The 25822-nt window shown below is 39.6% G+C and overlaps 1 protein-coding gene across 1 annotated transcript in view; it reads right to left on the bottom strand.

Annotated features, from left to right (window-relative positions):
- The window catches only part of ADAMTS16 (ADAM metallopeptidase with thrombospondin type 1 motif 16), a 163003-nt gene that overhangs the window by 68287 nt on the left and 68894 nt on the right, over window positions 1-25822 (bottom strand). Inside the window, exons 11-17 of the mRNA XM_073801842.1 lie at window positions 13900-13995; window positions 8992-9140; window positions 7632-7804; window positions 5679-5809; window positions 3589-3712; window positions 2935-3179; window positions 936-1074 (exon numbers count right to left, since the gene is read on the bottom strand). Of these exons, the coding sequence (XP_073657943.1) occupies window positions 936-1074; window positions 2935-3179; window positions 3589-3712; window positions 5679-5809; window positions 7632-7804; window positions 8992-9140; window positions 13900-13995 (1057 nt within the window). The remainder of the gene's footprint in view (window positions 1-935; window positions 1075-2934; window positions 3180-3588; window positions 3713-5678; window positions 5810-7631; window positions 7805-8991; window positions 9141-13899; window positions 13996-25822) is intronic.

Here is a 25822-nt window from a genome sequence, read left to right as displayed (position 1 = left end):
AACCCATCTACCATCATGTGAAATTCTTCTCTCGACATGTTGTTTCTTGTCATTTTCACAGCAACTTTCATAAAATTCTTACATTTTCTGAGTGAATTTAAGTATATGACTTTACAGCAAAATTTTTTCCAGTAAATTTTTTGAACAAGACCATTTGATAAAAACCTCACTCTGTATCACTATAGTTTCCATGCAAGTTTCTATTTCTCATCATAAACATGAAATGTATAATAATTTGAGTGAATTCCATTTTAATAGTCTCAAATACGATTACTCTTTCAAAAATCTTAAATTAAATGAAAAGCAGAAACCAATTCACTAAACCTTAAGGCCACACGCTGACATAGATGAATTAGAGAAAACAGCTCAAGTCTTCAAGTAACACTCAGCAGCACTGCTCTCTACTCTGCCTCTAGAAAGGTTAGTACCTCCCTCAGGCAGAAACCCTGGTCTCCTAATCAGGACATGATGAGGACGAGGGCAGCGTGATGAGGACCAGGGCAGTGTGATGAGGACCAGGGCAGTGTGATGAGGACCAGGGCAGGGTGATGAGGACCAGGGCAGTGTGATGAGGACCAGGGCAGGGTGATGAGGACCACGGCAGGGTGATGAGGACCAGGGCAGAGTGATGAGGACCAGGGCAGAGTGATGAGGATGAGGGCAGTGTGATGAGGATGAGGGCAGGGTGATGAGGACCAGGGCAGAGTGATGAGGACCAGGGCAGAGTGATGAGGACCAGGGCAGGGTGATGAGGACCAGGGCAGCGTGATGAGGACCAGGGCAGGGTGATGAGGACCAGGGCAGTGTGATGAGGACCTGGGCAGAGTGATGAGGACCAGGGCAGTGTGATGAGGACCAGGGCAGTGTGCCCCATGGTCCTAAGGCACCCGGCACCTCTGTGCCTATCACCAGGACAGCCGTGGGAAGTGACCTACCCCCTCCACATGAGACGGAGCACTCGGAGCGGATGGTGGCCCACGTGTAGCTGGGCTGGGTGCTGAGCTTCTTCTCACCCCCCAACCGTGGCACAGAGTATTCCCAGGCAACGCCCGGGTTCCTTCCCTGAAACAGAAGCTATAAAAAAAGAAAGGGAAAAATACAATGAGTTAAATTAGAACCAATAAATAGAAGCTAATTTGTTTTAAACTACTTGAAACACCAGACATATCCATCAGAAGATGATTACAGTAATAAACTGTCCATCCTCCAAATTTTACATTAACTTTCTAAACAGGAATTAAACTAGACACAAGCACATCTATAAAATATATAGACATTTGACTCTTTTGCCTTACATTTAGTGTTTCTTCCACAGCCTTTACCACCTAACAAGAGCATTTGGTTCTTTCCCTCCGTGTTACCGTGGGAGCCCCACCAATGCTCTCCATCTGAGCAAATCAGAAAATGATACCTAAAAAGCACCTTCACAATTCCTAGTGCGTTCCAAACCCCCAAGAACAGGTGAATGGATCTCATCCCTGCAGGATGAAGGCTAACTCTGAGTACTTCCTCCTGTGATGGGATGCAGAGGACTTTTGCCTACTGGCGTGTACTGTATGGCTCCAGGAGAAAAACGTCTTACTAGTAAAATCTCTCAGCTTGGGCACACCTGTGAGCAATGCTCAGCACATGCAATTGCATTTGGACTCTTCATCTCCTAGCTGGAAACGGGACCACATGGACCACTTACTTTTTCCTTTATAAAGGTATCGATCCCTTGACCTGGGTGAGAGGCTTTTCTGGAAACCTCACCATTAGCCTGTTAATAGAAATCCCATCTCTGAAGTTTGGAGTCTCACTGGTCCCTGATGGGAGGTTCCAGTGGATGAAGTCACTGAAGCTTCCCTAAACTCCCTGGCCCTACAGTTCCCTCCCTGACAACATAGCTCGAGTCTAGTTGGAGAAGATGCTTCAGGACAGGTATGAGCCCTGGACAGGTGGCCTCAATGTATGACCATTGAGCCACTCTGCCGCCTGACATCCTGAGCCTCTTGCATGGGAAACAGGTGCCCAACAAGCCTCAACTACCTTCAACCCTGACCGATCTCTCTTTCCTCATGGGTATTAAAGCTAAAAGCCTGAGATGGGGGGAGAGAAATAACCAAGGCAGAAATTCACAGTGAACATGTTTATAAAGGGGCGGAGGAGGCAGCTCCGGGTCAGGAGGGGCGATGGCAGTAGGACGTGTGGAGATGGGGTGTCTCCCAGGAGGATGCAAGGACACCGGGATGGGGCTGCCAGGCCTGGAGAGCAGGTGGAGGGCCTGTGGATGGTTCACACCTGCACCCATAGGTGTGGGCTGAGGGGGCAACTTTTGAACCAGTCTTTTCTTTAAGTGTGCACAGAAATACAAAAAAAAGTAGGGAATTAGCGTGTCCACTGCCTGTTGCCACCACCTGCCCGGTCCCATGAGGACAAATTACATTGTTAGAAGATGCCCGTTTGTATGTCATGAGCCTCTGCCATCTGGGGTAGAGCACAGAGGGGCTTGTGTAGGGGGTGAGTGTGCAGTCCCCTGCCAGGCACTGGGCCCAGGTGGTGGGTTCTCATCTCACTCCCATTTCCACAAAACTCGGCAGAATGCTGGTCCCACCCAAACAGGCACACACAGAGCCACCCACAGTGGCTGCTTCTCAGAGCCACAGAGCTTACAGGAGAGAAGCAGATTTTTGTTAAAATCGACTGATCAAGATGCAAAAATGGGGACTGCATGATATGCGTAATTACAAATCTCATCCCACACCTAGAAATGAAAGGCGATCAAAACAAGTCCACTGGCCCATTTAGTCTATATATTGATTAGTTTTGTTTCTGAGACACTATCTAATTGAAAACAATTTTGTGTGGATGTAATATTTTTCCAGTAGCCTTGAACCTACAGAAACACCCTAAGACCTCAAATTCAAGCCCTGAGACCAAGAGGCTGGAACCTACCTCCACGATCAATGTTTCGTTGGTTGGCCCAGGGGAGGTTAAGCTCTCGGGCTCCCTGTAGGACCGTCTGTAGTCGAAGGCAGTTCCTGAAAACTTGTACCGGCCGGGCCAGTCCACTGTCCAGTGTCCATTCAGGTAGTATTTTTTGAGTGCATTTCGCACAGAAATGTAGGAGGTAGATACATTCATTTCATAGATGCGAATACTCCGGGCTCCAGAAGGAATGATGACCATCTGGTAATACTCTAGAGCAAAGGAGACAGGAAGGGGGAGGATGGGATGCTTCTCTCAGTACTGCCAAGGCAAATCCCTAAGCACCTGCTCTTCTCCATAACCAAACCCTGAGAATCAGAATTTGGAAACTGGAGATCTGTTTTGGCAATCCAGTTGCATGGGTCCTATAAATGAGGTTTTTTTAAATTTTTTTAACTGGAGCAGAGCTATTGTAATATTCACTGTGTCTAAAAACCGCTTGAATTCAAATACCCTAGCAACCACTTCCAATCAAAACAGAAGGTTTGAGAAGCAAAGCAGGCAAGGAGTCTGTGTAGGGATCTCAGGACTCTGTCTGCACTACACCTCCCATCCTTCCCACCAGGTGGTTCCTTTCGCCCTTGGATCAGCCAGGCAGGCAGCTCCGGTGGGTGGACTCACGGTTGGCACGGTGCTGCTTGGCATAGAGGCCCTTGTGCGTTGTGCAGCTGGAGTTATTTCCCCGGCACACACCGCAGGAGTCTTCCACAGCATCGGATCCCAGCACATTGTCACACCCCACTCTCTGTGGGACCCACGAGGTCACGTGTCATTCATGAAAGACAAGACAACAGGGGCAAAGTCACAAACCTTTTCCCGTCGAGTTGAAAGTTTCACCAACACGGGAGAGTTAACAAATATTTATTGGATACCCAGTATGTGCACTGCGAGACTGTCAACTACGCTTCCATCCAAAGGAGGAGACCTTCGCATGGCAAACATACCCTGTCCTCTTTGGCGTTTTTACACGACTGTCCTACACTGAGCCCAGAATTAAACCTATCGGGTTGTCATGCTGGAGACGTGGGTAAATTTCAGACCGATATAAAGCACTTAGCACAAATGACAAGCAATGTGGCCTCACGAGTTTCCACTGGAATTCGCCTTGTGCTTTTTTGAATCGCCTTGTGCAGAGGCAAAGAAGGAACACAGGCCACAGGGCGATTATTCCCAGCAGTAAATTATGTAAAAGGCACATTTGGCTACTGTCTAGAATTTTAGCAGCTGTTTATATATTCTGTGATGCTTGCCAATTTTACATTTCCTAGCAAAGAATATAGGCTAGCTACGTAAAAAATCCATTCAGAAATGATGGATGAACTATAGTCCACAATCCCTTGTTTGAAATCCTAGGGCCAGATGCATTTCAGAACTCAAGAGGTTTTTGGATTGTGGGAAGGTAATTAACACATATATGATGTGAGAGTCCCTGCAGGGCTCCGGACAGCAACGATGTTTCTAAAATGCGCGCATCTCTACAGTGAGCGGGATAAACATAACTGAAGATAGTCGTATCAGTTCAAGACAGTTTTGCCACCAAATAAATTCAGGTCAGCTTATATTTTACAGTCAAATAAACTTTCCATTTCACACATCTTTGGATTTCAGAATTACAAATAAAGGATTGTGATACTGTATCATTAAGAATACATAAAAACAATGACATATTTAACAAATCAACTGATAATTAGACACAATGGGTGGACAGTTGAGCATTTTAAGGCTGAAAGAGATCCGAACAGAATCATTTAGTCTAATCTTCATGCATTCAAACGATTACACTGAGGGTCTGAGTGGATGATTCAACTTTACTGTGGTCATGGTCTACACCTTAAAGAAAATCAGACCTGGGACCAAGGTCTTTGGACTCCACTGAATATGAATATTGAGTAACTTCTTCCCTGAAAAGCCCATTATTTACATGCAATGTATCTGACCATTGCATGTAACACCCTCCCTTTGTTTATAATAAAATTCTTCCTACATCTCACTTCTGTGCCTGGTAACAAGCTCAGGCGTTGCGTTCACTTAGCCGCCTATCTTTCCCAGCCTGTGCCCTGAGTCCCTCTCCAGCAGAAGTGAGGTTGCCGATTTCCCGAGACCCCTCGACAGCAGTGAAGCGGCCCCTGTCTCTGTGCTGTCCCTACCTTCATTGACTCTGGTGCCACTGCCTGGCTACTGCCGTCTGATTGGAAAGAGTCCAATCGCGTCCCCAGTCCCAGTGCCTTCCACAGGGACATGTGGATAAAAACCCCAAGTCCTCGTCCCCGCAGCAAATGGCCCTTTGCAAGCTTCTCCCCTTCACTCACCTCCTCAGCATCCCCCAGCTCCTGCCTGCCTCTGGGTACTCTGACCCCTGAACTGGTTCCTACCATCCCATGATTTCCTGTATCTCTGTGTTCCCCTCCCTGCTTCCCCAACACCCCTCGTCCCTTTCCCTTCCCTGAGGAACCCTACAAATCTCTTAGGTCCATATCTAAGAGAGAATCAGCTCCACCCTTCCCCCGGCCATGCTCTCTGCACACGCCTCCATTACCACAAGCCACTGCCTGTCTCCATAGATGTTCATCTGGCTTTCTCTCCCTCTGGGCTGTGATTTGGAGGGAAAGGGTGTGTTTTAAATGTCTGGTCTCTCTAGCCCCTTACAGGATGCCTGGCATAAAGCAGACTGTTGGGAGATGTTTGTTGAATGAATGAATGATCATTATTACCTCACATATCCCATCTATACAAACATTACGGCTATCCTCCGAGCATGGAGTCCCATCTTTGACTTTATTTGACAAAGAAAAGAAGAAATCAAATCCTTCTGCGATACAGTAGAGTTTGCATAAGTCCTGATCTTAAAAAGAAATACACACACAAACACAAATAAGAAAGATACTTAAGCTCTGATCATTTTTTTTTGCTCTAAATTTTAGATAGACTATTTTTTTTCTTTTTTGCCCATAAAATAACTCCCACACAATAATACATTGCAAAGACATTTTTATAAATTGCCTCTTTAGGCTTGGTTTTTCCCCTTGAATTTTTTAAAATATTTTTTAAAGCTTCACTATTATTTTTTTTCAACTGTGTCCTTTATCGGTCCTTGCTCCGTACACAGTGGTTGGCACATAGTAGGCATTCAATAAACATTTGTTGACTTGAACTACATTACTGTTCGCTTATTTTACTAGTATAGTTAATTACTCTTTCTAGAAATGCAAAAAGTCACTACTATTTTGTAGCAATACACAAAGTTCTTACCAATAAAGTGTAATAAAATACTCAAAATAATCACAAAATTTCTTAACAGCTAATGCATTTACTAAAATACATAGTATTTTTAAACTGATAAAGAGAATAACTTTTGGATGAAATCTCCAGAGAACATTGTTTTTTAAATAAATATAATGGATTGTCAAAAAACACTGATACATGGAGAATATAGGTCTCATTATCTACTACAGATTGGCAGATCAAGTGCATATACTCTCGGTGATCCACTTCAAGGATTTATGACTTATATGGCTAATACGAACTTTTGTAGAAACTTTTTCTTTTCCCTTTGTTCTCTTCTTGGTAAAGAAGAGAACAGCTGATAATAAAAAATTATCTGCCTGAGGAGTTTTCACAGGCCCGAGACTCATGTACAAATATTTTCTTTATAGTGCAGGATAAGAACCCCAACTGAATAATTCTAAGAATCAAATTTAATATGTGTTTCCATGATTCACGAATTTATTTACTGCAGACTAGCAAAGCCAGAAACAGCACACAGATTTTTTGACCCCAATTTCGAAGTTCTTTCTACTATTTTCTCCTGTGCCTTTGTTTCTCACTGGCTTAATTTTTCTTAACGTTTACTTAATTTTAGGAGTAAAAACCCAACCAAAAATAGCTTTGTTTGAAACTGCTTAAATTTTCCTTCCAGAATTTGCTGAATCCATAAAACTCTCACCATGATAACATTATATATTTTGGGATGGCAAAAGTTAAGTGCCCGATGAGATGGCCTAACTTACGTACTTCTCAAGTGTTTCTTGGGTAACACAGTACTCTCATTTTCAAAGAATGAGATGATTAGGGGTTCTTTGAATTTATCTTCAGATTATGTTACTTGAGCTACTGAGTTCAAGTTACTATGATCAGAAGGCCAGTACATATTTCTCTTCAACTGGAGAGTACAGTCTTATATATGGTACAAATAAATTTCCTGGTTTATAAGTTGTAGATCAAGACTTTCCAGATACGTGGTATATTATCTGATTTTCCAAAAGACGTGAATTTGCTTTCATTCTCTGACAATGATGAGTGTTCAATGGGTGACATATTCAACACCATCTCACCATCAACTACCATGATTTGTATTAAAAAAGAATTGATTCATTACCAATAAATCGTCTACTTTGAGTGCTTTATCACTTCTTTAAAGATTTCATGGTATTTTGCACATGTTCTCTATCTTGTTTGCTTTTATTCTGAGCCCACAGCTGGTCAAGTTTAGATAAGGTGCCGGTGGCCTTTGGGCAGACAGAATCAAACTAGCAACAGGGAAAGAACCTGTGACGTTGCCCTAACAGCAATACTCAGTCTATCCGGATGCACACTATTGATCACATAGTTCTTTAAAGAGTAAAGAAGTCCGCAGCTGCCACCAGAAAGTGGGATTTGAGATTTACCTTCTACGTGGGTGTACGGTTTCCACTTGTAGTACCATCCTCGGAACCGTTTGCTATTGTACTCGGCACACTGCAGGGCACGGAAGTCGACACTGTTATGGGGACATTTCTGACTGTTGCAGAGCTTCAGAGTTCGCGTGGATCCCGCACAAAACTTCCCTCCATTCGATGGTCTGGAATGTATAGTGTCCAGTTAGAAACCTTGCCTTTGAATAGCTACTCACCCCTCCCTTGAAATGAGGCTTATTAGGGAGATGGAGCAGATAATGTTAAAGATTTAACATAGGAAACTGGTGACCATTAAGTAAAGATACTTACTGTCACCAGTTAAGAGAAGTGCATTCCTAAGAAGGCACTGGCATTTTCTTACATATTAATGATATGGGTAGTAGTTTCCTTTTCTATTGAGTGTGCAAATAATTGCAGCGTTGGTAGAACAGGTTAGAATTTGGGAAGTCAGTTTGCACGTATTTGCTCGTCTCCCTGTAGTGGGCAGGGTGAGCATCGTTGTTCTCCGAATTCCATAAAGGAGAGGATGACTACAGGAGGGCAGCTGGGAGAAAGCAGAACTGAGACTGAAATTCAACTACTTTGCTGTCCAGATGGCAACTTCTTTCCCCTACCAGCCTCCTTGTGACAAGGCGAGGACACCGGATGGGGACAGAACAAGCACTTGTCTTCCACTGGTTGGAAGAGACAGCAAACACCCCTCTCACCCCTTAGAATTCACGTGGACACACCAGCACAAGAGCACCCTGTCGATGAAGGGGACCAATCAGGTCTCATGCATTAAAGACAGGACTGAAATAAATCATTTTACTTAGTCTTAACATAAGTTAAACATATATAGGTGCAAAAGGAGAACTGAAAAACCCCTTCATTCCACTGCATTGGTGACTGCTTTTAACATCCTCATCGTCTACAGAAGACACACTGAGACCACATGTTGTGAAGGGAAATATATTTGATGAAAAACCAAGACTTTGGTTTTCTCACATGAAAAAATTGTTCTTACTGATACTTATTTATTGATTTGGGTTCTCTATACTTATGATTTATCTCCTTATTTTAGGCAGAACCTTGGTATTTCATGTAAGCATGGTTAAAATCCAGTTCTTGAATATCACTGTTGACTCCGTTACTTTTGCTGTGGTCAGGTAGTTATAAGCACCTTAAATTATACCACAGAGACATCGTTGTACAAAAAATGCTTGAGTAAAAGGGCTTTCTGACTTAGCGTTCTTTTACAGTAATATGGGGAGTACAGAATTACTTTCACTGAGCTTATGTCTACATGCTGTTTGGAAAGTTCGTAGCAGAGAGATGGGTGTTGATGAGGAGGGAGGTCCAGTGCGCTCACCTGGGGTTGGTGCAGAGCCGGTCCCTGTGAGACACCCCTCCTCCGCAGGTCCTGGAGCAAGGAGACCAGGGAGACCAGTCTGACCAGTGGCCGTGGGTGGGCTTGGGGCCTTCGTCACCATATTTCACACACTGCCCTCCGCGGCACCACTGAAAATTAAAAACAAAACAAAACAGTGATCTGACTTGTGGGTAGTACATCACTACTGCAATGCTGAGCCGAGGGGAGTTTGGTCACATAGGCAGACATCAGCATCCCTACCCTCAGGTAGCACATAATAAACATACATTTCATGCAGCTTCTTTTCTTCTTTCCAGACCTAGTCTTGTTCTATACATCCACATAAAGGGAAGGTACAGAGCAAAATCATTTTCAAACTTCTGTCTGAGCTGCTGGAACCGAACACGTGTAGTTAATTTGTGTTGCAGGAACACTCAGTCCAATTGTTCACCTCTCAGGTGTAGGAGCTCTAACCTTTCCTGGAAACAACGTGCTCTTCACCTCTCACTGTCGGAACAGACTGACTGTCAGGTAGAAAAATCCAGCTGGAGGTTCCATGTGGCTAAACACCTTGTCATTTCTGGCCGGTGCTCTGTGCTTTTGCTCCAAAGCACCTGGGCTGGGAGCCTGGAGGTTATAAGTGATGCATGTCAGAGGTCACACAGCTTTCTAAGGACACAAAATAACCCACACAGGGCTCCTCCTGTCCCTACGAGGCTGGAGATGCTATCAGCTCCCCTTTCTCCAGAGAAGCATTCATAGATGTTAATTCTGCTAAAATCTACATGGTTTCTTCACTTCCACCACATGCAAAAACTACACAAGATCTAGCGTGCATTCAATGCCGTTGGTTTTCCCACTGATGGACCCATTCACTGGGCACAATTGACATTCTGCCGGCAAAGCGTTGTGTAGGAGTCTATAAAAATAATAGTTTCAGAAGAGCAAATCCAACCTATCAATGTTGATATGATTGCTGAACTGTTTAAGGTTCCTTGCAGTACTTGGTGTCTACTGGATGAATTCTACTTGAGATGCACAAAGTGCTGGGTTTTAAAGTCACTTGGATAATTCCTCTGTTGTGGTCATAGTTAAGCCAATAACTTGACTTAAAGCCTAAATGGAACCTATTTAGGTTAGATTGTTTCATTTTGCTTGGGATGTTTATGAATTACTTTAATAAAATTTGGTCTAGTTTTGTTTTAAAATTACAGAAAATGTTTATGTTTTTTTTTTTAATTTAGAGTTTATCCTTTTATTTTTTAATATAAGTAATTATATATAGACTGGTATTTCCTTTTCTTTCATAAATGACCCCATATTATCCACATCTTTTTCCATCCTGCTTTTTCATTTAACAATATGTTCTGTAGTTCATTCCACAGAAGAAGATAGACACATCCCTCTTTCCTCTGTTGTAGTTACAAAACGCTCCATTAGGTATATTTCCAACCAGTCCCCTTCTGATGGACATTTGCATCATTTCCAGGTTTTTGCTTTGATAATTATTGCTGCAATTAACAGTCTTACAAATGCATTTTTTTTTTGGTTTTGCCAGAGTATCCTTTTTTTAATTGAAGTATAGTTGATTTACAATGTTATGTTAGTTTCAGGTGTACAGCAAAGTGATTCAATTATACTTACATATATATCCATTTTTTTCAGATTATTTTCCCTTATAGGTTATTAAGAAATATTGAGTATAGTTTCATGTGTTATACAGTAGGTCCCTATTGGTTATCTATTTTGCATCCAGTAGTGTGTATATGTTAATCCTAAACTCCTAATTTACACCCCCCTTTCCCTTTGTTAACCATAAGTTTGTTTTCTATGTCTGTGGGTCTATTTATGTTTTGTGCATAAGTAAGTTCATCTGTATCATTTTTTTAGATTCCACATATAAGCTATATCATATGATATTCATCCTTCTCTGGTTTACTGCACTTGTATGATAATCTCTAGGTCCATTCACATTGCTGCAAATGGCATTATTTCATTCTCTTTTTATGGCTGAGTAGTATTCCATTGTATACATGTGCCACATCTTTATCCATTCATCTCTCGATGGACATTTAGGTTGCTTCCATGTCCTGGCTACTGTGAATAGTGCTGCTATGAACATTGGGGTGCATGTATCTTTTCAAATTATGGTTTTCTCTGGATATAGGCCCAGGAGTATCCTTAAGTGACTATCCTTAAAAATTATTTAAGAAAACTTTTTGAGATTCTGAGGAGAATGCACTACATCTTCTCCCAAGGAGGTTGGGGGGAATGCCTAGGTGCACGCAGACACACAAACACGGACATACATACATACAATTTGAGTCTAATTTCATGCAGGTCACAGACCTGTGGAGCCAGTCAGTGGGGTGGTCGGGGGTAAGACCCTTGTGTGAAATGGACACATAAAATGTCTACTGAAGCACCAGTTGTATTTCTAAGAACAATCCCATGTTTATCACAATTTTACATTTTACCGATGGAGAGTGTGGCTTATGAAAGAGGCTTTATCTTGGACAGTGTGATGTCATGATAAGGCTCACACCCTGTTGTGATACTGTTCAAGGAATCCATTGTTACACTTAAACCCCGTACAGACAGGGCAGCAGCATAATGAGGCACAAGAACGTACACCGTTCTTGAGGTGAAAATGAGCCCCGCGTATCACTTCAACTAGGTGTGTGACCTGGGGCACTGACTCAGGTGCCCTGAGCCTGTCCGTCCTCCTGTGAACATCAGGGATGAGGGAAACCACCAGACTGGCTTGTTCCAAAGACCCAATGCAATGACACAGGCCAAGTGCCTCGGACCATTTGCAACGTAATCACAAAGTGAGAGATGGTTTAATTTTCTACTAGGGATCATTAAAGAACCGGAATCTGCTTCAGCATGCATACAGGCTGTGGTCCTGACCCCTGTTCTGGATTTCTCATGGCATGAGAGCAGAGAAACCGAGTGTCTTTTTCCTGGAAGAGTTCTTTGGTGTACAGTGGGGGGCTGCCCTAGGCTCACCGTCCAGGGTGCCTGTGACAATTCAATGTATATAATGTTCTTAGTACAGTGCTTGCCACTGAAAGACACCCTGACCACTCAGGTTCACCAGCATGCACACCCATGCAGAGCCTCAGCATTGGTAGCTGATGGAGGAAAATAGGTTCCCATCTAGGAGAAAGATGCACAGAAGCAGTACAGTTGTTGTCAGTTATCTACAGCCCATCCATTGTTCTGGAATATTCCAAAGTACTGAGATACTGACTTTTGGTAATGCATGCTTCTCAACCAATGAACCTCATGGACACTTGTGGACCAGTGATACAGGATGACACAACTAACACGAAAGGGGGCTTTTACATGAACTTCTGATGCTTGTCCCAGCATGGCCACTGGGCAGCCATTCAATCCTGGGCAGAACACTCACTGCTGTGTAATTTGTAGGCATCCAGTCCAGCTTAATGTGCTTTAATTCTTTTCAATATGAGGAAACACCAGGAAAAAAATATTTTAAAATACCAATGAAAACCAATTTAATTGCTTTTAAGGTAAATAGAACGTAACAGGAATATATGGGTGGCATCACAGCTGTAACTTCATCCAAGGAAAATAGTAGATTTTAAAGAAAGTAGGACACCTGGAGAACCACACCATACCTGTGTGAACCATCACCAAGGCAACAATGGAAGGGCTGCCAACCTTTCCATAAATAGGCATAATTTGGCAAACTATCAGATTTGCAAAATTTGGTCAGTTTTAGTCAGTTATGTGCAAAGAATCGTGATCACCTGCAGTTAATGTTCAGGTAAATTCCCTGGTATCCCGTGACGGTTGGTATTTCCACATTGCAGTACCTAAGCAAATCTATTTTCCCTTTCAAGAAACTAAAAGCATTTTAATTAGACATTTTTGTTATGGATTAATTTACTGCTGCCTAAATCCCTAGAAGGATTTAAATATCAGTCTCACCCTGGGAAAGTCTGAAAATAAAGCATATTAACATGTGTAGGATGAATGGTCGCTGGGTGCTATTCTTAAGCAAATTTACTTCATTTCTCTTCATTTCCTCAGTCAGCTTTGCAATAATTCAACCCAAGAGCATTATGTTAGCATTGTGTCCTAATACTTTAAATCCTTTCTGTTTGTATTCACATTTAAATATGTTTATGGTATGATAGGTTTACTTCGGACTTTAAACATCCTGGATCAATGATATTCAGGCATAGATTTCTATTGTGTACTCATTAGCATCACTAAAAAGTTCAGATACATATGGATGAAAATGGTTACAGTGACAATTTGGTTCCAATATGTTTCTATCTTTATCAATAGTCTTTTATATTCTGAAAAAAAATACAATCACAGTTTAAATCAAAAGGATTAAAAGATTACTCTTGAGTGTTAAGATAATTTATTTTTAAGTGTTAATGACAGAATTGTCATTGCCCCCCAGTTAGTAATAAACTTGCTGTCTTATGAATTTCTTCTTTTCCCCACTAGAGCACTTCTCTCATTTTCACAGGAGCAACAATAGGTCAGAAGGATCTATTCCACAGTCTTCAAGCTGATGCTTTGAGGCTTTAACAGAACTGCTGAATGCTGGTTCTTTATTTGATTAAAAGGTGGTCCAGAGTTTAACATTTTCCTTCATTAAACAGATTCAGCCATCACCTGTTGCCTGACATTTATGTCTATTTATTCCAGGCAGCTCATCAATTATATCATTGGAAAAGTATGAAGGGGAGTCCTCTTCATAGAATTAATATAAATTAAACACAATCTTTTGACATGGGTATAGATATGGACATATATATCAGAAGGATGGGCTTAAAAAATACCAAGGCAAGCAGAGGAAAGATGCATGGTTGAAAGACTGACATCTGAGTATGATGTATGTGCCTAAGATTAGCTTCTTACCCTGTCACGCCCACAAGTTGTGCCTTCTGCCGCTGGCATAAATTTAGTCTCACATTTCCTCCCAATCCGGTGGCACCACAGGGCTTTACAGATATCCTAAAGGAGGAAAAAAGGTCATCAGTATTACAAATGATCCATACGACTCTGAAAAAATATCATTGAAAAATTTAAGGGGAAAACAACTGATATAAATTGAAAGCTGACATCTACTTAGGAGTAGGTGCATATGATAGTGAGGACCTAGAAGACTCATGTTCTAGACTTGCTTCAACTTAATTCTATCCCTGAAGCTCTATTTATTTATATTTATTCATCCTACATTTAACAAAATTACACTTTCTAAATTAATAAAAGTAAAATATGCTTAATCCAGGCACGGAAGAAAACTGTGAAATATTAAAATTAAAAAACCCAGTAAAACCTAACATTTTATAATTCATTCTTCATCCTCCCTTTCACTAACTTCTCCTTGTCCATCCCTCTATTCAGTTATCCATTCATCCACCCACCCACTCATCCACCATCCCCACATCTTCAGTGAAGTCCTAGAATATGCCAGTTATCTTACTAGGCAGGAGGTTCCATAAGAAATATGACCAGACCTACCCTCTCAAGAATGGTCTTACCGGGATATATTAGCTGTAAATCACCATGTGGTGCACATGGGAAGAGATGCCCCTACAAGGGGAAGAACACAGTGCAGGGTGGGCTTGCCAGGAGAAAAGGGCTTTGCCTGGAGGACCCAGGGAAGAAGTCAGAGAAGATGGACATCTGAGCCAACTATTGAGCTCAAGGATGGCACATTCATGGGAAAAGGAATGAAGGGTTCGTGCAAAGGAAGATGACAAAGAAGAAAGACGTGTGCAGAGGAAGGAAAGCCCACATGGCTGATTTGTCAATAAAATAAAACAAGATCTGAGATTTATACACAATAAAGGCCTCTCCAAGTATAAGGAATTATTTTTACTTCTATATCCTTTTGAGCCCAAAGGAACATCTTAGTGAAGGGCAGTCAGCAGTGGGACTCATGAAATGATGGGACCTTCAGGAATGTTGGTGGTAGCTTCAACTGCACACGATGGAAACATTTCTTAAATTATCTGCACAACTGTGCTGAACATTTGAACAAGTGCTGCACTATTTCCCAAGTCATTTAATAGCTGCATCTACTGGGGTTTTTGTGTTATAAAGAAAATGCAACACAGCAAAACTTCCATCTAATATTGCTTGAAAGATGGCATTTCACGGCACTTGTGCCTTTATTTTCTGTTTCAGTGATGCTAGAGATGTGCTCACAGGAGACTTTCTGCATTGTGTGAGTGAACTCTTGAAGGATTTCTCTTTTAATAATCCATATTAATTTTACCTTCATAAAACTAATTCTCAAATCTCCTTTATAAATGTACTTGTTATATATTTAAAAGTTAAGGAATTTGTTAAAGGCACTGCCTTATATTTTTTTCCACTTGTATCTCTCTCACTAATAAGACAGCTTTTCAGAGCATGGACTGTGAAGAAGCAAACGCTCAATGTTTTAATTTTGATATCAACTAATTGCTTTTATTTCATAAATATGAATATTTTATATTTCATTCATAGTAACCTCTTAAGATTACAATCACTGTACCACTAAACTTCATTTTCTTGGAAGTCCTCCAGAATCATTAAGTGCTATGGGGCAAATGTGTCACACTGGTGGTTAGTGCTTTCCTGGCTCTCATGACATCAATTAGCATGCTGTGCTGGGAACCTCTCTTCTTGCCCAGAACGGTGGTTAGAGATCAGACTCATAAGAGGACCACAAGGCATCCATAAAAGCAGGGGCCTGGGCATCTGTAAGTCTCCAAAGAGACAACTGGGAAGCTCTGTTTGCTTCCCGGGATGACATCGTGACAGAAATCAGGATATAAATAAAGCTCCCTTGAAACCTGAACTTGTGGACCCTGGCTTAATATCTGGGTGGAAATATGGTGGATCAAAGCCAGAATCCAGACAGTGGTGCAGGGTAGGCATACCTGCCCGTGAGTGCTGGTTCAGAGACCTACTGATTTAGGTGGCTGGGTGTGCACACACACAAACAGATGAACACACGGATGGATGAGTGAATGATGAGTGAATGGTGGATGTGACAGAGATACCTGCTCCTGTTGTTGGGTCAGCGGGGGACGGACACAGTGGTCCAGGGCTTCCGAGAAGGTAAACCTGTCTGGTGTGAATTGGGCATGGCAAACCTGGGCAGGCAGAGTCCCGGTATCCTCCCTGAATGCAACCACCCATCGACTTGTCCTGGAGACTGAATGAAGCATCATAGGTAGGTAATGTGCCCAACTCAGGGCCTGGCAACTAACAGGCACCAAACTCATGTCAGTGTCCTTTCTCACTTCAAAGGTGTGAGGAGATGTGAGCTCAATCCCAGCCCCCAGCCTGGGTTCATGGCTGTGGCCTGAGGGAGCCAGTGGTACTAAGTCTGGAGGCAGTTTCAGGGATGATGCAAGATGATAAAATAAATGGTGTTTTAAAATGCTAAATTATTTTTATGTATTTGTCACCAATACCTGGAACAGTGTTTAGTACCTGGCTGGCTTTCAATAAATGCTTTCTGAGTTGAACATCTGTTAGTTTGTTTCTATGGAAACCTTGGACAGAATGAGCAGGAACATTTTTAGTGTAAAATGAAATGAATAGTGATCAGTGAATTGTGATCATAAAAGCTTCTAAGATGACTTAAGAGAGTGACATTATGATATGAAAACACTACACCTAGACTACTATTCAAAGGATTTTCATAATATTCTTACATTGTAGTCTGGGGGAACATTTTGCAGACTAAAGAAATATGGATGGAAGATACTATTGAAGGCAATAGTTTTTAAGTTTTCTAAGTAAGAAGCTCTCAAGTATAGGATGCTGGTGACAGCTCACCACTAAAGCATGTGACTGTAACTCAGTCTGTGCCCAGCTTATGCCATCTGTGTATTTCAGCCTCATTCTGGAAGCTGCTCAATTCCCAATTCCAGGCCTCCAGGCAGAAATAAATCAGAGTTACAAAAGCCTTGAAATATATAATTCATGTTACTGTGTTCCAACATGTCAAAAAGGATTTGAGACTTTGGTGCCCTATAGATGTAACTGCTGGTCATTTAATAAAAATGTGACATTCCATCCTGGAAAACAAATAAAAATTCTAGTACCTCAAACAATGTTTATTTTATTATATAAACAACCAAAAAACGATTACTTCCTCTCAGTTTTATCACACTTTGACCTAACTGCTAACTTCTGGACATAATGTACAATGGTTGTATTAAATTCTGCTTTATGGTTGTAGGTCATTACATTCTTAATAAAACTTCAGGGTCCTCTTGGAACAATGACCCTATTAAATCATGGTTCTAGGGCCAAGAAGTTGGAAGGCAATATCTGCTGGATTGGAGGGTGGGTTCCCAATTTACCAACAGTACCCAGGACACTAAGGTGATCAAATTTCAAAGTAATTCTGGCAACTTGCATCTCAGACTGCAGGGTCAGGCCACCAAGCAATGTTGACGAAGCAGAATAGGAACTTGATAAAGACACAATGTTTAAAATAACTAATACTTGACTTAAGAAGAAGAAAGTTGAGGACCATGTACAGAGTTCACGCTTGCTTTTATCTTTGCTGTTAAGGAATACTGTACTGTCTTTAATGAAGGCTCTCTCACTTGCTATTCCTTCCCATAATTTAAGAGCTACATTCACAATGACTTATTTTGATAATACTGACTTAGTTAAGTTTAACATCGCAACCTAATACCCCAAATAAAACAAACATTTTCAGATGACTGTGTTGGATTTATTGTGGCATTTCCATACTGTGAATAGAATGCCACCAGATTAGTTTTCTCAAACTGTCAGTATCAGACTTTCCAAAAACACAAACTAAAAATGCATATACAAATGATGTTATAATAGGATATATAATTTATTGTAATTATTTGTTTTTCAAGCAGTGGTGTGCTTTTATCACTAATTTTGATTATCAACAAGTCATCAGTGGACAGAGAAAGCCATGGCCATACATGTGTGTGGATTTATAAACAAGTATGTAAACACCCACACATATACACCAAATACACATCTATTTATCCAAAAGAAGAATGCATATGCATTCGCGTTATCTCTTAACTTTCCAAACTAAATGGCACGTGGTACTTAAAAAAGGTTCAACCCTGTCTAAAACATCTTCCATCCATCTATCACCCTTCCCAGCAAGGTCTTACTGAATGGGCCATAAGTGCCAAGTGCTGGTTGAGGCATTGGGTAGTTTCCTTGTTATTTATTATTTTATATTCTTCAGTCAGAAAAGGGAATAAGCTCACAATATTGACTTTAATGGGTATTTTTCAAAAGGTATTTTCTCTACTGTTCATGGTGAAGTAACTGGTACCACACTTACTTTTCTACATGCAAAAACTATAAAACTGGACAAAATGTATTGGTCAGTTGTTTCAGACTCTTGCAACAAGCAACACAGTACATGGTCCTCAAGAGAAGGGAATTTGTAAGGTGGGCATCACCTTTGCCCAGCTCTCTCTCTGGGAACACTTTGCTGGCCACGGTGCAAAGACATGGTTCCCATGAAGACAACAGCAGTCTCACTGAATGGAGGGTGCATAGATCAGAGTTGGGGCTGCAGAAGTAGCTAGAATTTGTGGGAATGGGACCAGAAAGGAGAAAGCTGCATTGAGTAGGGAGCACCAGAGGTCTCCATGAGGATTTTCTGCAGGTCCTTATCTGGTGAGTGAATGGTTGATGCACAGGATGAGACTCCAAGTGGCCTGGAAGAGGGCAACAGCTTTAGGTCGAAAGCTGATAAGGGCTAGAAGACAGAGATGCACAATGCTAGGAGACAGCAGTGTTCTGGCCACATAAAGTGGAGAGACTTCAGTAAGCATCCCGGGCGTCCATGTCTCATGAGTAAGAACCACAAACTAGAGTACAGGACATGCCCTAGGGCTAAGGAAAAACCAGAATAGATGAGCCCTAAGGAAGAGTAAAACAAGCCTCAGGGGATCAAAAGGATTCACCTATTATAATAACATAATATAAATACATGCAACATAAAATAACAATATGTTACAATATATAATTGTAACATATGTAATATGTTATAAATATATTTTAAAAATGGACATAATAAGTGAACAAATGGGACATTCCCTAAAAAAAATATAGACTATAAAAAAAGAACCAAATAGTAATTCTGGAACTGAAACTTAAAATAACCCAAATACATAGCTTGCTGAATTGTCTAAACAAATGATTAGAAATGTTGGAAGAAAGATACAAATGATCACAAACATTTTATCAGAAACAGCTGAGTCCAAATGAAAATGGAATTATATCTTTAAAGTGTCTAAAGGAAAAAAAAAGAATAAACTATTTAGAATTCTGTACTCAGAAAAAGTGTTCTTCAAAACTGAGGGTGAGTTAATGACATTTGCAGATAGAGAAAACCTGACGTACTTTGTGGCCACAGATTGTGTTACAAGAAATGTTAAAGGAAGTTTCTCATCCCCTAAGGAAATGATATAATTTGAAACTGATCTATAAGAAAGCATAAATAATAAATGGCAAACATGTGGGTAAATATAAAAGATGACCCTATTTTATTTTAAAGAAACCCATTATTTTAAAACAAAAATTTTAATATTGTGTTGTGTGGTTTACAGCATGCATAGAAATAAAATACACGATGACAATAGTACATACTGTGAAAGAGGGATACATGGACTTATTTGTCATAAGGATCCTCCTGCATTTTGCATAAAGTGATATGATGCTAATTCTATGTAGGTTGTAAATTAAAGATGCAGCTGTAATCTCTAGAGTAACCACTAAAAATACAAGAAAATATAGCTAAAAAGCAAATTGATGCAAACATAGAATTTTTAAAAGCATGTTTAATCCAAAAGAAAACAAACAAAAAGGAAGAGAACAATAGGAAACAAATAGCAAAATAGTAGACTTAAATCCACTATGTCAATAATTACATTAAATATAAATGGATTAAACATCCCAGTGGAAGGCTATAGATTGTTCAACTGGATAGAAAAGCAATGCCAAACTAAAGGACGTTATGACAGACATATTTTATATAAAAACACAGATAAATGGAAAGTAAAAGGGTGGGGAAAGATATCATGCAAAGAGTATTCTTAAATAAGCTGATGTGGCTATATTAACATAAGATGAAGTACAATTCAAGGGAAAGTAACATTATCAACAATAAAATAAAGTTATTATATATTAATGAGAGAGTCAGGCAGACATAAAATTCCTAAATGTGTATGCACCTAAATACCCAGCTTCAAAATATACAAAGCAAAAACTAATAGAACTAATGGGACAAATAGAAATATATGTAATCTTTGTTAGAGACTTTAACATTCATATCTATTAAATTATTAAATTGTTACATAACAAGTACCAAATATTGCAGAGGATATAGAAGCTATAAACAATATTATCAGAAAAACTAACAAACTAGATATATCTAGAACTCTATACCTGACCACTGCAGAATTCACAATTCTTTCAAGTGGCCATAGAATGTTCACCAGGGTAGACCAAATGCTGAGCTATGAAATATGTTTCAATAAATTTCAAAAGTATACTTATAGGGTATATTCTCTGATAAAATTGAACAAAATTAGAAATCAAAATTAATAAGCTGTCTAGAAAATCACCAATTATTTGGTAGTTAAATAGTATACTCCTAAATAATGCATGGGTTAAAGAAGAAATCGCCACTTAAATTAGAAAATATTTCATAGCTAATAATATTAAAGATTCAACATCTAAAAATGTTCAGGATATATGTTAATAATGCTGCTGAGAAAAAGAAATTACTAGCTTTAATTATATTTAAATGGTTATATTAGAAAAGAAGAAATTTTTAAGTAAGTGATCCAAGTTTATCCCATAAACAGCAAGGAAAAGAAAGTCACATTAAGCCTTAGTATGTAATAAAGACAAAACAGACATTAATGAAATAGAAAAGAACCCAACAAATATTTCCATTAAAAATTAATAAAGATAAATACTGATGTTTTGAAAGGACTATTCAACTGATAATCTTCTAGTTAGATTGACCAAGAAAAAGCGATAAAGAAACACATGTTATCATTATTAGGAATGGAAGAGGAAATGTCACTATAGACCTTTCAGTCATTCGAGGGATAAATGAGAATATTACAAACAAATTTTGGTAACCCCCCTCTCCCCCCAAAAAAAAACAGGTAAAACAAACAAACAAAATCATTGGAAAAGGACTCTTTCTGTGTCATTTTTTGATGTTTAATTTTTTTTCCAATGAATCTGATCAGTCTAGGTAGGAATTTCTTCTGCATAACCCTACATGTGTTAGTGTAGTTGAATTAGTGATTACAAAAACCTTCCCACAGATAGGATTCACTGGTAAGTTCTAATAAAACTTTAAGGAAGAAACAATAGCAATTTTATTGCAAGCTCTTCAAGAAAGCAAAGGAGTAGGGAGCACTTTCAAATCATTTTTTTTTTTTTTTTTTTTTTTTTTTTTTAACATCTTTATTGGAGTATAATTGCTTTACAATGGTATGTTAGTTTCAGCTTCACAACAAAATGAATCAGTTATATATATACATATATTCCCATATCTCTTCCCGCTTGCGTTTCCCTCCCTCCCACCCTCCCTATCCCACCCCTCCAGGCGGTCACAAAGCACCGAGCTGATCTCCCTGTGCTATGCGGCTGCTTCCCACTAGCTATCTACCTTACGTTTGGTAGTGTATATATGTCCATGCCTCTTTATCGCTTTGTCACCGTTTACACTTCCCCCTCCCCATAGCCTCAAGTCCATTCTCTAGTAAGTCTGAGTCTTTATTCCTGTTTCACCCCTAGGTTTTTCATGACATTTTTTTTTTTTTTTAAATTCCATATATATGTGTTAGCATACGGTATTTGTCTCTCTCTTTCTGACTTACTTCACTCTGTATGACAGACTCTAGATCTATCCACCTCATTACAAATAGCTCAATTTCGTCTCTTTTTATGGCTGAGTAATATTCCATTGTGTATATGTGCCACATCTTCTTTATCCATTCATCCGATGATGGACACTTAGGTTGTTTCCATCTCTGGGCTATTGTAAATAGAGCTGCAATGAACATTTTGGTACATGACTCTTTTTGAATTATGGTTTTCTCAGGGTATATGCCCAGTAGTGGGATTGCTGGGTCATATGGTAGTTCTATTTGTAGCTTTTTAAGGAACCTCCATACTGTTCTCCACAGTGGCTGTATCAATTTACATTCCCACCAACAGTGTAAGAGGGTTCCCTTTTCTCCACACCCTCTCCAGCATTTATTGTTTCTAGATTTTTTGATGATGGCCATTCTGACTGGTGTGAGATGATATCTCATTGTAGTTTTGATTTGCATTTCTCTCATGATTAGTGATGTTGAGCATTCTTTCATGTGTTTGTTGGCACTCTGTATATCTTCTTTGGAGAAATGTCTATTTAGGTCTTCTGCCCATTTTTGGATTGGGTTGTTTGTTTTTTTGTTATTAAGCTGCATGAGCTGCTTATAAATTTTGGAGATCAATCCTTTGTCAGTTGCTTCATTTGCAAATATTTTCTCCCATTCTGAGGGTTGTCTTTTGGTCTTCTTTATGGTTTCCTTTGCTGCGCAAAAGCTTTTAAGTTTCATTAGGTCCCATTTGTTTACTCTTGTTTTTATTTCCATTACTCTAGGAGGTGGGTCAGAAAGAATCTTGCTGTGATTTATGTCATAGAGTGTTCTGCCTATGTTTTCCTCTAAGAGTTTGATAGTTTCTGGCCTTACATTTAGGTCTTTAATCCATTTTGAGCTTATTTTTGTGTATGGTGTTAGGGAGTGATCTAACTTCATACTTTTACATGTAGCTGTCCAGTTTTCCCAGCACCACTTATTGAATAGGCTGTCCTTTCTCCACGGTACATTTCTGCCTCCTTTGTCAAAGACAAGGTGACCATATGTGCGTGGGTTTATCTCTGGGCTTTCTATCCTGTTCCATTGATCTATCTTTCTGTTTTTGTGCCAGTACCATACCGTTTTGATAACTGTAGCTTTGTAGTATAGTCTGAAGTCTGGGAGCCTGATTCCTCCAGTTCCTTCTTTCGTTCTCAAGATTGCTTTGGCTATTCGGGGTCTTTTGTGTTTCCATACAAATTGCAAAATTTTTTGTTCTAGTTCTGTGAAAAATGCCAGTGGTAGTTTGATAGGGATTGCATTGAATCTATAGATTGCTTTCGGTAGTAGAGTCATTTTCACAATGTTGATTCTTCCAATCCAAGAACATGGTATATCTCTCCATCTATTTGTATCATCTTTAATTTCTTTCATCAGTGTCTTATAATTTTCTGCATACAGATCTTTTGTCTCCTTAGGTAGGTTTATTCCTAGATATTTTATTCTTTTTGTTGCAATGGTAAATGGGAGTGTTTTCTTGATTTCACTTTCAGATTTTTCATCATTAGTATATAGGAATGCCAGAGATTTCTGTGCATTAATTTTGTATCCTGCCACTTTACCAAATTCATTGATTAGCTCTAGTAGTTTTCTGGTAGCATCTTTAGGGTTCTCTATGTATAGGATCATGTCATCTGCAAACAGTGACAGCTTTACTTCTTCTTTTCCGATTTGGATTCCTTTTATTTCCTTTTCTTCTCTGATTGCTGTGGCTAAAACTTCCAAAACTATGTTGAATAAGAGTGGTGAGAGTGGGCAACCTTGTCTTGTTCCTGATCTTAGTGGAAATGCTTTCAGTTTTTCACCATTGAGGATGATGTTTGCTGTGGGCTTGTCATATATGGCCTTTATTATGTTGAGGAAAGTTCCCTCTATGCCTACTTTCTGCAGGGTTTTTATCATAAATGGGTGTTGAATTTTGTCAAAAGCTTTCTCTGCATCTATTGAGATGATCATATGGTTTTTCTCCTTCAGTTTGTTAATATGGTTTATCACATTGATAGATTTGCGTATATTGAAGAATCCTTGCATTCCTGGAATAAACCCCACTTGATCATGGTGTATGATCCTTTTAATGTGCTGTTGGATTCTATTTGCTAGTATTTTGTTGAGGATTTTTGCATCTATGTTCATCAGTGATATTGGCCTGTAGTTTTCTTTCTTTGTGACATCCTTGTCTGGTTTTGGTATCAAGGTGATGGTGGCCTCGTAGAAGGAGTTTGGGAGTGTTCCTCCCTCTGCTATATTTTGGAAGAGTTTGAGAAGGATAGGTGTTAGCTCTTCTCTAAATGTTTGATAGAATTCGCCTGTGAAGCCATCTGGTCCTGGGCTTTTCTTTGTTGGAAGATTTTTAATCACAGTTTCAATTTCAGTGCTTGTGACTGGTCTGTTCATATTTTCTATTTCTTCCTGATTCAGTCTTGGCAGGTTGTGCATTTCTAAGAATTTGTCCATTTCTTCCAGATTGTCCATTTTATTGGCATAGAGTTGCTTGTAGTAATCTCTCATGATCTCTTTTATTTCTGCAGTGTCAGTTGTTACCTCTCCTTTTTCATTTCTAATTCTATTGATTTGAGTCTTCTCCCTTTTTTTCTTAATGAGTCTGGCTAGTGGTTTATCTATTTTGTTTATCTTCTCAAAGAACCAGCTTTTAGTTTTATTGATCTTTGCTATTGTTTCCTTCATTTCTTTTTCATTTATTTCTGATCTGATCTTTATGATTTCTTTCCTTCTGCTAGCTTTGGGGTTTTTTTGTTCTTCTTTCTCTAATTGCTTGAGGTGCAAGGTTAGGTTGTTTATTCGAGATGTTTCCTGCTTCTTAAGGTGGGCTTGTATTGCTATAAACTTCCCCCTTAGAACTGCTTTTGCTGCATCCCACAGGTTTTGGGTCGTTGTGTCTCCATTGTCATTTGTTTCTAGGTATTTTTTGATTTCCTCTTTGATTTCTTCAGTGATCACTTCATTATTAAGTAGTGTATTGTTTAGCCTCCATGTGTTTGTATTTTTTACAGATCTTTTCCTGTAATTGATATCTAGTCTCATGGCGTTGTGGTCTGAAAAGATACTTGATACAATTTCAATTTTCTTAAATTTACCAAGGCTTGATTTGTGACCCAAGATATGATCTATCCTGGAGAATGTTCCATGAGCACTTGAGAAAAATGTGTATTCTGTTGTTTTTGGATGGAATGTCCTATAAATATCAATTAACTCCATCTCGTTTAATGTATCATTTAAAGCTTGTGTTTCCTTATTTATTTTCATTTTGGATGATCTGTCCATTGGTGAAAGTGGGGTGTTAAAGTCCCCTACTATGAATGTGTTACTGTCGATTTCCCTTTTTATGGTTGTCAGTATTTGCCTTATGTATTGAGGTGCACCTATGTTGGGTGCATAAATATTTACAATTGTTATATCTTCCTCTTGGATCGATCCCTTGATCATTATGTAGTGTCCTTCTTTGTCTCTTCTAATAGTCTTTGTTTTAAAGTCTATTTTGTCTGATATGAGAATTGCTACTCCAGCTTTCTTTTGGTTTCCATTTGCATGAAATACCTTTTTCCATCCCCTTACTTTCAGTCTGTATGTGTCTCTAGGTCTGAAGTGGGTCTCTTGTAGACAGCAAATATATGGGTCTTGTTTTTGTATCCATTCAGCCAATCTGTGTCTTTTGGTGGGAGCATTTAGTCCATTTACATTTAAGGTAATTATCGATATGTATGTTCCTATTCCCATTTTCTTAATTGTTTTGGGTTCGTTATTGTAGGTCCTTTCCTTCTTTTGTGTTTCTTGCCTAGAGAAGTTCCTTTAGCAGTTGTTGTAGAGCTGGTTTGGTGGTGCTGAACTCTCTCAGCTTTTGCTTGTCTGTAAAGGTTTTAATTTCTCCATCAAAT

Source organism: Tursiops truncatus, chromosome 3 (genome assembly GCF_011762595.2).
Source record: "Tursiops truncatus isolate mTurTru1 chromosome 3, mTurTru1.mat.Y, whole genome shotgun sequence".
Lineage (NCBI taxonomy): Eukaryota > Metazoa > Chordata > Mammalia > Artiodactyla > Delphinidae > Tursiops > Tursiops truncatus.
The sequence above is the reverse complement of the archived record's forward strand: the minus strand, read 5'-3'. Positions and strand labels throughout refer to the sequence as shown.